Source organism: Musca autumnalis, unplaced genomic scaffold (assembly GCF_047663935.1).
Source record: "Musca autumnalis isolate F117 unplaced genomic scaffold, ASM4766393v1 scaffold_5, whole genome shotgun sequence".
Classification (NCBI taxonomy): Eukaryota; Metazoa; Arthropoda; class Insecta; order Diptera; family Muscidae; genus Musca; species Musca autumnalis.
The window spans coordinates 71,220,884-71,236,883 of record NW_027412088.1 but is presented as its reverse complement, the minus strand read 5'-3'; the positions used below and the strand labels follow the sequence as shown (position 1 = coordinate 71,236,883).

The 16,000-nt window shown below is 34.7% G+C and overlaps 1 protein-coding gene across 45 annotated transcripts in view; it reads left to right on the top strand.

The window, feature by feature from the left end:
* The window catches only part of LOC141387190 (uncharacterized), a 225,527-nt gene that overhangs the window by 11,612 nt on the left and 197,915 nt on the right, over nt 1-16,000 (top strand). Inside the window, exons 3-5 of one of the 45 annotated variants that reach the window (XR_012408501.1) lie at nt 1,870-2,248; nt 2,348-3,331; nt 4,406-4,525. The exons of 41 other annotated variants lie outside the window; for them this stretch is intronic. Coding sequence is in view for 3 of the 4 variants with exons in the window: in XM_073956454.1 (XP_073812555.1) it covers nt 8,863-9,241; nt 9,314-9,799 (865 nt within the window). In the remaining variant the exon portion in view is untranslated. Of the gene's footprint in view, nt 1-1,869; nt 2,249-2,347; nt 3,332-4,405; nt 4,526-5,195; nt 5,575-5,643; nt 6,048-8,862; nt 9,242-9,313; nt 9,893-14,658; nt 15,038-15,104; nt 15,594-16,000 lie in introns of those variants that run through there. 3 more of the 45 variants (XM_073956460.1, XM_073956454.1, XM_073956486.1) reach the window with 3 other exon arrangements.

Sequence of the window (16,000 nt, the reverse complement as noted above, 5' to 3'; positions counted from 1 at the left end):
TTATTTTAATGTTCGGAAGTGAAATAGATTTGTGTTTATTTTATGCGCGTCACCCGTTCTAGTCATTGAAGAGGTTGTCAAACCCAGCACCGGATTGACTTGGAAGAATCTTTCAATAAGGGCCGTCACCACCTCAATAATTATGTGTTTTTATTGAAGAAGTAGTGAAACATTTACTCAGACTGCAACTCCCGAGACCATAGCTTGAATACGAAGCTTAAAAATACTCTTGTGCTTCGTTTTTAAAAGTGAATTTAAATTGATTTCGTGATTTTAGTGCAAGTCAGTCATCCGTCTGAATCTTTAGTGAAATATATGTTTATTACAACATGAGGCACAGATTCGGCCTTCAACTCCGTCATTCTTAAATCTTTAGACCAAAACATTGTGTACAAGTTCGAAATTTCAAATGAAGTTGAACTCGTATTCAATGAAAATCTTATGTTTGAAAGGTTAAAGTAGTAGTGAAATTTTACTTTGAAATATATAATCCGTTTAAGTCGTTCGAAAGAAATGTCGTACTAAATGTGTGTGTCAGTGTTCAAAAGTGATACAATATGGATCCAAGCGAATCGTATAAAGAAAGGTACAAAATTAACAGAAACCTGATCAAGAGGAATATTGTACAGAAAGCAGATGGTGCACGAGATTCCAAACACAAAAAGAGGTGGGTATCGTTCAAATGCAGAATTTTCCTTCATTTCTTATTATCGCGATATGTTTATATACTGTGATATTTTTAATTTAAAATTGTGGTATTTTAGTGATATATAATGCAACTGCGAATGTATCAGAAATAAAAAATGATACATGCTTGCTTTTTTACTGCGTCAAAAATGCACAAATGTGATGTTCTGATATACATAACTTCGCAATAGCTATGAAATACAGTACTTAAAACATATGCAAAGGAACTGACGTTTCGGGAGTCAGTCATACTATACTGTCATTTTAAATGAAATTGTCGATGTCTGTTTGTTGGAATTGCATCCGTTTTATTGTGTTTCAGAGTTTTGAACTTGATTTTTCTGTTGTTTCTCCATGATCAGATATATTCGCTTTTAACATTTTTAAATTTATGGTTACAGTATAGGGATATGAATTTTCGCTTTAAAGGGGATCGTTCGGTCGAAATCACTTATAACGACATTGTTTATAACTCTGTAACGGTTTTATGGGAATAAAGAAAACACGATTTTCTTTCCCAGCTTTATAGCCCACACAAACGAAATCAACTTTGATCTTTGCTATAAGCGATTTCTTCGACTGTATAATTTTACTTTTCATAAAAATGTCTGAGGATGAGCATCGATTTTTTTGTCAATTAAAGAAAAATTGAACAAATTTTAACATTCATCGTTTTTTGCAGAACTAATTACACTACCCTTTTTTAAGTCTATAAACATGAACACAGTTCTTGTGACACATGCACATCTTTATTAAATTTTGAGAAATAACCAATTTCGTTTGTCTATATAATTTTCTTCTGAATTATGATCACATTTCGGTACCTGCAACTCTTTTTTTTATTACGTGTTAGAAGTGAAAAAGTGATAAAATAAGCAAATGTCGTGTTAAAGGACATTGAAACAAGTTTTAAGAGTTGCATTTCGTGTGATCCTTTATATTCTCGTACCTATTTTACAAGATTATACAAAACGACATTTTTGTCACGTAAACGTTATTATATTATTTGCAATTTAAGAATTCTGTGGATAGTTACATATATAAATGTGATAAATGAAACAAAACGACAAGCCACTTAGGGTAAGAGAGTATCAACCAACCAAACAATACTTGTTTCCAACTGAAAAATACTAAATCAACCGCATTTGTTTTTTGCCCCTTCTTCTTTAATCCTCCATCCAGATGGCCCTCAAAGGCAAAATTACAAAAACACATGACCAGCCATGATATAAGCAAACAAAAGATATGCGATCAATGTGGTAAAACGTTCCGTTGCAATACCAGTATGCGAAAACATGTGGAAGCTGAGCATTCGGAAATAAAGCCCGAACCACAACAGTGTACGATATGTAATACTTGGTATCGAAATTTGTCTGGCCTAAGGACACATCAAAAATTCATGCATGAAAATGTGGGAGGAGAAAATCGTTGTCATATTTGCAATAAAGTTTCATCAAATTATCGAGCATTACGAAGGCACATCTACTTGAATCATGAATGTGAAAGGAAATATAAGTGTCATATGTGTGAGAAGGCATTTAAACGCGAACAAGATTTGAGAGTGAGTTGAAAAACAACAACAAATTAGACGTTTAAAAAAAGAAATAATTTAAATGAAAATTGTTGTTATTTTGTTATTTTTTACTCCCTTTTGTTATAGGAGCACATATCTGTACATACTGGTGAAGCGTTATACACCTGTCCCAATTGTCCCATGACATTCTCTTCCAGTGCAAATATGTACAAACATCGTCAACGCTTACATAAAGCCGAATATGCTGCACACAAACAACAACCATTGGCTGTTAATATCATTAAACAGGCAAAATCAATGCCCAATACATTGCGCACAAAACGGCGCATGCCAACGTCAGAAACACAAAATGCCAATAATGCAACAGAGTCTGCTCCTCCTCCTCCTACAACACCAGCCGCCAATTCAGCAACATCACCACCTGTTGTTGTACCGCAAACATCACTGAATTCTGCAGCAGCATTTGTCAATAATCATTTAATAGCACCACATTTTCTGGTGGGATCACATTTTCCCACGAAAATGGAATAATTTGAACAATAATAATAATATCTTTTGTTTGAAAGTAAAATACATCACTAATGTAGATTTGTCACAGAAAATGTCATCATTGACGACTTTTTTCAAAAGTAAAGGTTGTCGCTGACAACTTTTACTACAAGAAAAGGTAATTATTGATGACTTTTCTAATAGGAAAGATCATCATTAATGAAATTCCTGTAGACCAGCTTGTTGTCATTAATTACTTGTTTCTTACATATAAGTTCAACATTAGTGACTATTCCTAAAGATAAAAACATTAGGTTTGATTTTTTTTAAAGGCGCTGCTCATTGATGTCTTTCTTAGCTTCTTTTCCCAATATCTATTAAAAAAATGCCCATCATTAAATGTCATATTGAAACCACCAGCCATTAATTGATAATTTCCGATATTGATAACATTTGACATTTCTCAATCACATTGAAATAAGTTAGGTTATAAAATACATACTCTTTAGCATGTACAAATTCATTTTAGTACATATTTAATTTTTTTTAAGTTAATTATGGTTTGAGACCATATAAACATACATTGATATTTGCCACAGATATTACTTTTAATATATATACATTAGGGATATAACTTTTTGCACTTTTTTGCAAATATCAAAAATACCACCACATAGCCGTGTAGAGCATGAAAAACTATTATGAAATACGGTGTCAATTTTTCTCTACCGCGAAAAAAGTTTCCGCACCAAATGCATTGAAGTTCTGTAATGCATTTTTTAATTTTAGCTGTTATGACAACATATTTGCTTTTCATTAAAATTTTTATTTTTTTGTAATCTAATTTAAAATCATTATCAAAGCGTTCTGGACCAATTTGTTCTAAAATCGCGCCATTTCGGACCATATTAGGATTTTTTGACACTATTGCAATTTTTGGTTTTTCTTTATAAACTCGTGAATTTTATGTTTATATTTTTTTAACCTATCGGACAAGAGAATATGGAGTCATTTGCAACTAATTCGCGAAAGTTACAGGCTGTTTTTGTTGACTTTGCCTGTGAGAATTTTATTTTTTGCTACAAATATTTATTCAAACAAAGCAAATTTAAAATTTTAAGTAGAAAAAATATCAAAAGGGTTTTAGTAATCACGGCCGGTGCGGGAACTTTTTTCACAGAATCGGTCTTAGAAACGCGTTTTCATTATTAGGACAAAATTCCCCACATGGTACTGGTGTTGTATTTTTGTAGAAAACAAATACGATTCTCACAAGCAAAGTCAACAAAAACAGCCTGTAACTTTCGCGAATTCGTTTCAAATGACCCCATATTCCCTGGTCCGATAGGTTAAAAAAATATAAACATAAAATTCACGAGTTTATAAAGAAAAACCAAAAATTGCAATAGTGTCAAAAAATCCTAATCTGGTCCGAAATGGCGCGATTTGAGAAGAAATTGGTCCAGAACGCTTTGATAATGATTTTAAATTAGATTACAAAAAAATAAAAATTTTAATGAAAAGCAAATATGTTGTCATAACAGCTAAAATTAAAAAATGCATTGCAGAACTTCAATGCATTTGGTGCGGAAACTTTTTTCGCGATAGAGAAAAATTGACTCCGTTTTTCATAATAGTTTTCCGTGCTCTACACGGCTATGTGGTGGTATTTTTTTGGTTATAGCCCTAATATACATACTTACAAAAAATGTATGAAACGCCAATACATTTTTATAAAAAAACTGAACCATTATTATGTAACTTACTCAAAGTAATTGTACTTTGAAAGAAATTAATAAATATTAAAACAAGAAATCTAGTATAAATTCATAATGATTCCCTGGTTAAGGTTTTACATGGGTGGGCGAAACATAATTTATTTGCGAGTGAGGGAAATGTTCATCGGATATGCATTTTCATATAGAAAGTTTCATTGGAGATGACTTTTCGTATAGAATGACTTCTCTCCTATGAAAAAAGTTAATCCGGGGTGACTTCATCATTGGTAAAGACTTTTTCCTATAAGTATCTCCCGTATCTTTTCCTACAAAAAATCATCGGAGATGATTTTTCACTTAAAAACAATCATGGGAGATGGCTTTCTGTAGCAGAAAGGAATATAGAAAAGAAGGAATTTTTGGGTATTTCTAAAAAATTAATATTGTATCACCAAAATTATTAACATAAGAATTTGATGATATGTGATTACTTTTCGCATAAAAACGTTCTTCACCTTCCTAATAGGAATATATATTTACAGATTTTTTAAGTGATATGGGGATTGTTGTGGTCTTTATGCTTCCTAAAATCATTATTGTATTCTTAATTCGGATGAAAAAGAAAAACTTCTTCGAAAAATACATACTTCATTGGTAAAAACAATGTGTAAAAAACTAAAAAAAGCCACTTAGGGTAAGCATTTCGGTTTTGTGTAGGGGTTCTCCAAAAATAATTCCATTTTACCTTCATTTCCTCTTTGTTTTAGATTCCCTACACAAAGTAAACAGAAAGAGCATATGAATAGCCATGATCCCACAAAATGGCACATCTGCCCTGAATGTGGTAAATCGTTTAAGAGCCTGATCGGTATGAGAAACCATGAAGTTTCTGAGCATGCCGCAGTTAAACCCGAACCCCAACAATGTCTCATTTGTAATACATGGTATCGTAATATTGATGGTCTCAAGACCCATCAAAAGAATATGCATGTTGACGAGGGTGCCGAACATCGTTGTCATATTTGTAATAAAACTTCAGTTACAAATCGTGCTCTTAAACGACATATTTACTTGAATCACACATGCGAGAAGAAATTCAAGTGTACCATGTGTGAGAAGGCATTTAAGCGTAAACAGGATTTGAAAGTGAGTTTGTATGAAATACTCATTAGTAGATTTTTGTTAAATTTTTAACTTGTATTATTTCCTTTATAGGAACACATATCGGTACACACAGGTGTAGCCTTATACACATGTCCCAGTTGCCCAAAGACATTTTTCTCTAGTGCCAATCTGTATAAACATCGTCAACGTTTACATAAGGCTGAATACGACGCTTGCAAGTCACAAGCAATGCCTCCTAATATTATTAAAGCTGCAAAATTGTTACACAATCGATAATCCAGAGAAATTTATTTTTTTAAGTCCTCCATTATTGCCCCATAACATTTGAAGGTTATAACCAGGGTTAGCCACAGTAGCGCTTACACACCAAAAGAAATGCTAATGTATTGAAACTTAATTTTTAAACCCCCTAAATGAATAGAAAATAAAATTTAAGCGGAAGCGAAAAATAGAAAATCAGATCTTATTGAATAAAGTGCAATATACTTTGTAAACAGTTTAAGGTTATTACAGATTCCATATTTCATATTATAATCTCATATTTCCATATTTTGTATAATTAAAATTGTACATAAACCTTTTAGTATAAAAAATATAGAAAACACATCGGAAATATTTTTTTCGTATAAAAAGTTCTAGGAAATAATTTTTTCACCGAAAAGATTGTTGGAGATGACTTTTATACATAAAATGTCATCAGAGACGACTTTTCCTATAGAAAAGATCATCGGATATGACTTTTCTTACTTTTCCTATAGAAAAGTTCATCGGAGATGACTTTTCGTATAGAAAAGTTCATCGGTGATGACTTTTCGTATAGAAAAGTTCATCGGTGATGACTTTTCGTATAGAAAAGTTCATCGGTGATGACTTTTCGTATAGAAAAGTTCATCGGTGATGACTTTTCGTATAGAAAAGTTCATCGGTGATGACTTTTCGTATAGAAAAGTTCATCGGTGATGACTTTTCGTATAGAAAAGTTCATCGGTGATGACTTTTCGTATAGAAAAGTTCATCGGTGATGACTTTTCGTATAGAAAAGTTCATCGGTGATGACTTTTCGTATAGAAAAGTTCATCGGTGATGACTTTTCGTATAGAAAAGTTCATCGGTGATGACTTTTCGTATAGAAAAGTTCATCGGTGATGACTTTTCGTATAGAAAAGTTCATCGGTGATGACTTTTCGTATAGAAAAGTTCATCGGTGATGACTTTTCGTATAGAAAAGTTCATCGGTGATGACTTTTCGTATAGAAAAGTTCATCGGTGATGACTTTTCGTATAGAAAAGTTCATCGGTGATGACTTTTCGTATAGAAAAGTTCATCGGTGATGACTTTTCGTATAGAAAAGTTCATCGGTGATGACTTTTCGTATAGAAAAGTTCATCGGTGATGACTTTTCGTATAGAAAAGTTCATCGGTGATGACTTTTCGTATAGAAAAGTTCATCGGTGATGACTTTTCGTATAGAAAAGTTCATCGGTGATGACTTTTCGTATAGAAAAGTTCATCGGTGATGACTTTTCGTATAGAAAAGTTCATCGGTGATGACTTTTCGTATAGAAAAGTTCATCGGTGATGACTTTTCGTATAGAAAAGTTCATCGGTGATGACTTTTCGTATAGAAAAGTTCATCGGTGATGACTTTTCGTATAGAAAAGTTCATCGGTGATGACTTTTCGTATAGAAAAGTTCATCGGTGATGACTTTTCGTATAGAAAAGTTCATCGGTGATGACTTTTCGTATAGAAAAGTTCATCGGTGATGATTTTTCGTATAGAAAAGTTCATCGGAGATGACTTTTCCTATAGAAAAGTTCATCGGAGATGACTTTTCCTATAGAAAAGTTCATCGGAGATGACTTTTCCTATAGAAAAGTTCATCGGAGGTGACCTTTCCTATAGAAAAGTTCATCGGAGATGACTTTTCCTATAGAAAAGTTCATCGGAGATGACTTTTCCTATAGAAAAGTTCATCGGAGATGACTTTTCCTATAGAAAAGTTCATCGGAGATGACTTTTCCTATAGAAAAGTTCATCGGAGATGACTTTTCCTATAGAAAAGTTCATCGGAGATGACTTTTCCTATAGAAAAGTTCATCGGAGATGACTTTTCCTATAGAAAAGTTCATCGGAGATGACTTTTCCTATAGAAAAGTTCATCGGAGATGACTTTTCCTATAGAAAAGTTCATCGGAGATGACTTTTCCTATAGAAAAGTTCATCGGAGATGACTTTTCCTATAGAAAAGTTCATCGGAGATGACTTTTCCTATAGAAAAGTTCATCGGAGATGACTTTTCCTATAGAAAAGTTCATCGGAGATGACTTTTCCTATAGAAAAGTTCATCGGAGATGACTTTTCCTATAGAAAAGTTCATCGGAGATGACTTTTCCTATAGAAAAGTTCATCGGAGATGACTTTTCCTATAGAAAAGTTCATCGGAGATGACTTTTCCTATAGAAAAGTTCATCGGAGATGACTTTTCCTATAGAAAAGTTCATCGGAGATGACTTTTCCTATAGAAAAGTTCATCGGAGATGACTTTTCCTATAGAAAAGTTCATCGGAGATGACTTTTCCTATAGAAAAGTTCATCGGAGATGACTTTTCCTATAGAAAAGTTCATCGGAGAGGACTTTTCGTATAGAAAAGTTCATCGGAGAGGACTTTTCGTATAGAAAAGTTCATCGGAGAGGACTTTTCGTATAGAAAAGTTCATCGGAGAGGACTTTTCGTATAGAAAAGTTCATCGGAGAGGACTTTTCGTATAGAAAAGTTCATCGGAGATGACTTTTCGTATAGAAAAGTTCATTGGAGATTACTTTTCGTATAGAAAAATTCATCAGAGATGACTTTTCGTATATAAAAGTTCATTGGAGATGACTTTTCGTATAGAAAAGTTCATCGGAGATGAAATTTTATCATTTATAATTTTTTATATAAACATTGTTTGATCTGTGATTACTTTTCCTATAAAAAAATGCACCTTCCTAATATTAGAATATCTTCGTGCAATTACTTTGTTTGAGAGTGATGGTGATTGTGACGGTTTTTGTTTTTATTCCTAATATTCTTATTCTATTCTTAATTCGGTTTGAGCTTTTGGAAATGCTTCCAAAAATACTTCTTCATTTCTACTGTCATTGGCAAAAACAATGTGCGAATGTGATTTTATTTTCCTAGAAAATATAAAGAAAAGAAACCTAAAACAGCCACTTAGGGTAAGAGAAACATGCATTTCAATTTTGTGTAGTAGTTTTTTTCAAAAAAAGAATTCCATTTTACCTTCATTTCTTCTTTGTTTTAGATTCCCTTCACAAGCTAAACAGAAAGAGCACATGAATACCCATGATCCGACAAAATGTCACATCTGTCCTAAATGTGGTAAATCTTTTAAGAGCATGTACAATATGAGAAAGCATGAAGATTCTGAGCATGCTGCAGTTAAACCCGAACCTCAACAATGTCTCATTTGTAATACATGGTATCGTAATATTGATGGTCTCAAGACCCATCAAAAGAATATGCATGTTGACGAGGGTGCCGAACATCGTTGTCATATTTGTAATAAAACTTCAACAACTAATCGTGCTCTGAAACGTCACATTTATTTGAATCATATATGCGAGAAGAAATTCAAGTGTACCATGTGTGAGAAGGCATTTAAGCGTAAACAGGATTTGAAAGTGAGTTTGTATTAAATTCTCATTAGTAGAAATGTGTTTAATTTGTAACTTCTATCATTTCCTTTGTTATAGGAGCACATATCGGTACACACAGGCGAAGCCTTATACACTTGCCCCAGTTGCCCAATGACATTTTCCTCTAGTGCCAATATGTATAAACATCGTCAACGTTTACATAAGGCTGAATATGCAGCCTGCAAGTCACAAGCAATGCCTCCTAATATTATCAAGGCTGCGAAATCGTTACCCAACACATTGCGTACTAAAAGACGTTTTATGCCCCCAGAACCTAAGCAAGAGTTCATATCAACTCCACCACCACCATCAGCAATTAATTCCCAATCACAATCTCAATCACTATCACATCCTCCACCACCAACACATTTACAACTGCAAATTCCACCACCTATTATTACCCCAACACATTCACAGTCACAATCTCAATCGCATTCACAGCCACACTCGCCAACATCATCGATGATACCGAGAAATCCCTTCTTAAATCCTCCATTACTGCCCATAAAATTTGAAGGTTATAACCAGGGTTATCCACAGTAGCGCTCTCATACGAAAAGAAATGCTAATGTATTGAAACTTAATATTATTAAAACATAAGATTACAATAAAGCTTATATATAAAATATATCGAAAGATTTTCGCTTTTCAATATTTCAAATCCCTAAAGCGATAGAAAATATGAGAGGAATTTTTGTAAAAAAAAATCATTCATAAAGGAAATAACGTCGGGAATACTTTTCGTATACAAAAGACCATCGGAAATGAGATAGAAAAGATCATTGGAGAGGACTTTTCATATAGAAAATATAATTGACGATTACTTTTTGTACAGAAAAGATCATCGGATATGACTCTTAGTATGGAAAGGATCGTCGGAGATGACTATCGTGTAGAAAAGATTATGGGAAATGATTTTCGTAGGGAAAGATTGTCGCCGATAACTTTTCGCATGGAAAAGATTATCGGAGATGACTTTTCCTATGGGAAAGATCATCGGAGATGACTTTTCCTATGGAAAAGATTATCGGAGATGACTTTTTCCTATGGAAAAGATTATCGGATATGACTTTTTCCTATGGAAAAGATCATCGGAGATAAAGATAATCGGAGATAAAGATCATCGTAGATGACTTTTCATATGGAAAAGATCACCGTAGATGACAGTTCCTATTAAAAAGAGCACCGGATATGACTTTCCTATGGAAAAGATCATCGGAGATGATTTTTCCTATGGAAAAGTCATCTTCGGAAAAGATCGTCGTAGATGACTTTTGCTATGGAAAAGATCATGGTAAATGACTTTTTCCTATGGAGAAGAAAATAATAGTTTTCCTATGGAAAAGATCATCGTAGTTGACTTTTCCTATGGAAAAGATCATCGTAGTTGACTTTTCCTACCCAGCAAAATTTTATGGAAGTGGTTCCATGAGATGCCATGATTTCACTGGATCCTTTGCATTGGTTCAAATGAAGTCGTGAAAGATCCGATCTTTTCATCAGCATTTGAACCCATTCGAAGGAAGTCGTGAAAGATCCGATCGTTTCATCAGCATTTGTACCAATTCAAAGGAAGTCGTGATAGATCCGATCTTTTCCTTAGCATTTGAACCCATTCCATCGATCCAATAGAGATGAATTTTGTGTTTTTATTTTTACACATGTACGAGTATATATTCTTTTATTTATCTACTCGTAAATACATATGTACGTTTAAAGCAATGTAAAATTTATTATGCTAGGAAGTCCCAATCATTGGGCTAAAAGTAGAGTCGGACTGCACTCTTTGGTATTAGTCGTGTTCCTTTACGTGCCTGAGGTTACCAGTTTTTACCCGCAAAGTGTTTCCTTACTTTTAAAAGCATACAATTTATATGAGAGCAGTTCACCACTTTTACCATTTTTGCAAGAATTACCATTTTTAAAAGTAAAGGAACAGACCAATTATAAAAGTTTCCTTGCTTGCTCTACAGAACCCTGCTCAACAAGTCGATTTGTAGATCCCCACAAAACAACAAACATTTCCAAAACGTTGTAAAATAAAATTCACGAAATAGTAATCGGCAGTTGGAGTTAATGTCGAAATCTGCATTGCACTGATGGGAAGTAAAATCCTTTTATAAGATGAATAAAAACCTGGTGCGGAGGAAGTAAACTCTGTTGCCAGCAGCGGCGGTGGGACGGCCGGAAGTCAAGTTCCTCACTTAAATTTACAACCTGTCGCTTGCCAAACACATCGTTCCCGAAGTCTGGAAAATATGCCAGCTACTGAAGCCCGAAAAGGATGCCAGCAAAGGTGAACCTTACAAACCAATTTCGCTTTTGTCACCCGTAGCAAGGCTTTAGTTCTTCCAGCATCAGAAATAACTTTCCAGTTGCCGATCAATAGCATAGGATCCGTAAGCAAGCACCCTCGTTGTTTGATGTCATCGAACAGACTATGCACCGTCCAAGTTTGAAACGTTGGATAATAAATTTTAAATGTGGATGACAGTAGTACGTAGAATTTAGGATCAAGAATTCCAAGACCCGTAGAGTGAAGAAAACCTCTTCTGTATTCCAAACGCTGCAGACGGCATTGAGATCGTAACGTATGCGAATGATTGTACTATCTTGGCGTCAGGTGCTTCCCTGCCGACATTTGTGAAAGACTGAACTCCTTTTTGTCTGATCTTACCATTTTTTCTACGCGAGGAATATGCAAATACCAGCCAATAAATCTACGGCCACTCTGTTCACTACCTGGGCGTCCGAGTTGGGAACAATAGAGTTGAATGTCATGGTCGATGACAGCAGAATTCAGACCACAGACCCAGGCAGCCAGGGGATCTTCATAATCTAGAAAGAGAAGTCTAGCGTTACAAGAGAGAACCTCTAGATCAACAAGCCTTTCAACCAGGTTTAAGTAGCAATCACACGAATGCAGTCGCAGATGCAGTAAACAGTTATCGTGTGAATGCGGCCCTTGGAGAACATCCACCATCTATCGCAGCTGAGAAGCGCCAGCTGTCAGGACAAACCAGAGTAGTTTTGGGTCAATACGCTCGGGATGGTGCAGCCGTCAAAATTCCTACAGGGCAAGTACTGATGACACCGTGGAAAACATCTGCCCAGCTATCCTGCTAAGAAACTTAAGTTTGCAGCTTTGTGGTTACAAACCATATAAATAGCGAAATAGCCACATTCTTACGACTGATAGACCCAGATTCAGATTAAGCAGAAAAATGAGAATACAAACATATTAACTACTGTTACAACAACGAGAACAAACTGCAATTATAGATGTAAACTTTATGATGATAAATAAATTATAGTTATTTCATTAATTCCTTGGAATTAATAAAATAAAAAATGAAAATCATTTTTCAATACAGCATTTTCCATTTTCCGAACAAGACGTGAAAATTACATGCCAAAGATTAGTGAAAATGCTATTCTTGGGAATTGGTTAAGATGGCATGCCGAAGGATTGGTATAGATGCCATGCCGAAGGATTGCTATAGATGCCATGCCAAAGAATTGTTGAAGATGCCATTCCATCGAGTTAGTAAACATGACATGCTTAGGATCTGAAAATGAATTGCATCTTTTGGGGGTCACGCTCTTGTAAAAAGAATGAGTGAAGATGCTGAAAAAATGACATTCCATTTCACTTGCACCCATTCTTGAATAGCATCTTTGGCATCGAACATTTTGCTGGGTATGGAAAAGATCATCGGAGATGACTTTTCCTATGGAAAAGGTAATCGGAGATGACTTTTCCTATGGAAAAGATCATCGTAAATGGCTTTTCTTATGGAAAATATCATTGGATATGACTTTTCGTATGGAAAAGTTCATTGGAGATAACTTTTCGTATGGAAAAGTTCATCGGAGACGGCTTTTCGTATGGAAAAGTTCATCGGAGATGACTTTTCGTATGGAAAAGTTCATCGGAGATGACTTTTCGTATGGAAAAGTTCATCGGAGACGGCTTTTCGTATGGAAAAGTTCATCGGAGATGACTTTTCGTATGGAAAAGTTCATCGGAGATGACTTTTCGTATGGAAAAGTTCATCGGAGATGACTTTTCGTATGGAAAAGATCATCGGAGATGATTTTACCTATGGAAAAGTCATCTTCGGAAAAGATCATCGGAGATGACTTCCTATGGAAAAGATCATCGGAGATGACTTTTCCTATGGAAAAGATCATCGTAGATGACTTCGTATGGAAAAGTTCATAGGAGATGACTTTTCATATGGAAAAGTTCATCGGAGATGACTTCGTATGGAAAAGTTCATAGGAGATGACTTTTCATATGGAAAAGTTCATCGGAGATGACTTTTCGTAAGGAAAATTTCATCGGAGATGACTTTTCGTATGGAAAAGTTCATCGGAGATGACTTTTCGTATAGAAAAGATTAAAGGAATTTTTTATAGAAAATATTGATCGGAAATGAAAATTTTTATAGACAATTGACGGCAATAGAAAAGTTTTCCGGAGATGACTTTGTGTATCAAAAAGTTTTCCGAAGATGACTTTTCGCATAGAATAGGTCTTAGGAGATTTCTGACAAGGTGCATAAAGTGGCCGTCGCCATCTTTATACAATCTGGTTAGGGTCTGTCGTATAATGTTCAAAAGAACTCTTCGATAATATATTCTTTGATAGCACTGTATTATATTTTATCGGAGGCTTCCACCTGCCCATGCCCTGAGGCAGCTCGCTAGAATGCTGCAGACAAATATGTTTTCAATTGCTCTCCAATCATTATCTTTAAAATTTTTGTCCAGTTGAACTTGAACAGGCGTAATTTTACGCGCACATCCTTCTTTTGTGCTTTCACAGCAGCTGTCGCCATTAAAATATAACGATGATAGTGATGGTGATCGTCTTAGCCTCACATTCAGCATTCTGTAGATCAGCTCGGACCGATTTTTCCGCTTTGCCAGTTATGGTTCGTTCTGGGAGTCAAAGCTAAAATTTATACAGAATCCAAAGTAGCGATTAATTTTCAGTTTACAATATTATTTTCGGTAGTCTCTTCTAAATATTCTTGAAGCATTTATCCCTAGCGTTATTGGGAAACTGCTATGTCCAATTTTCTATAATACAAATTAAAGATGTTTTACAAATTAAAGATGGTATAGAACTTTTGAAATTGTATTTTAAAGTTAATATTTTTCATCGTCCCCAGAACCCTTTTTGGGCGCAATTTGATAACATTTTTATAAGACGGTGTCAAATGTGTTTGTTTTCAAAACTTCGGCTTTGACATTCTAACATAATTTCAAGGGCCACTTAGGGAAGAAAGGAATAGGCGGCAAGCAAGATATTGTTTTCGCAAACAAACCCCAACGTTTCTTCTATAAATTTTCAATCAATCTACTTCTGGATCATATTCCTTGTATATTTTTAGATTCCCTCTAAAGTCGAAATTACGAACTCATATGAAATACCATGGTGGCACAACTCGACAAATTTGTGATAAATGTGGCAAAACATTTCAAAATAAATACAATCTTAGTAAACACATTGAAAATGAACATCTAAGGGTTGAGTCTGAGCCACTACAATGCCTTATTTGTAATACATGGTATCGTAATCCCGATGGCCTAAAGGCACACAATAAAAATATGCATTCAAATACCGATACCGAACATCGTTGTCACATATGTCAAAAAGTCTCTACGACACATCGTGCCCTATTGCGTCACATAAATTTCAATCATGTGCGGGAACGTAAATTCAAGTGTACCATGTGTGAGAAGGCTTTCAAACGTAGTCAGGATTTGAAGGTGAGTTTGAGAGATGTGTGGAGACAGCTTTAATGAGCGTTCTTTTAATTTCCTCCATTTTGAATAGGAACACATTTCTGTGCACACGGGGCAACCATTATACACCTGTCCCAAATGCCCCATGACATTTGCGTCTAGCGCCAATATGTACAAACATTTGCAACGTTCCCACAAGGATGAATATGAAGCTCAGAGAAAACAAAAACAGCCACCAAATTTTATAGAACAAGCCAAAGCCGGGACGGGTTTGCTAATGGCCAGCGAAAAAGTGTCAAAAAAGCCCATGAATAAACGTTTAGCGTCAGACAGAGAACAAATGTTCCAATTACCATCGACTTCAGTTTCTAGTGATCTGCCCGAAGCTATTTTGGATACTCCTGATATCATACGAATTGAATGGACGTCGCCTTAGATTAATGATGATAAACGAGTTTTTAAAGTAGTTTAATTTTCCTTTGAAAATTTAACCTTATTTTTAATTTTAAAATTAATTGAAAATTAATTACAATTGTTAAATTACATTTAATTAATTATGAAATGCACTCTTAGTTTTTAATTATTAAATGATGCGAATGTTTGAATTAATTTATGCATGAAAAAAGTTTCATAGAAGAAAAACTGGGATGACGTGTAAGAGCAGAATGTTGTTGAGTTTATGGAAAGGATTTTAGGTAACTAGATAGAATAGGTCACAAGAGTACGTATGTATATGTAAATAATTTTACTAATTTGAGAAATTTGTATACGATTCAACTGACCCCACCTTGGTCGTCAACACGACCGTCTATCAAACAGTTGTCGATATAAAAAAACGTATGTAGAAAATTCCCAGGGATAGGAGGTTTAGGTCTCAGGAGCCAACAAAACAGTGAACCCTTTACTCGGAAACCATTGATCTATTTTGTTTAACCTGTTTGTTGAATTGGGGATAAAGATGAAGAAATTTCGGGGATATTGTTGTTG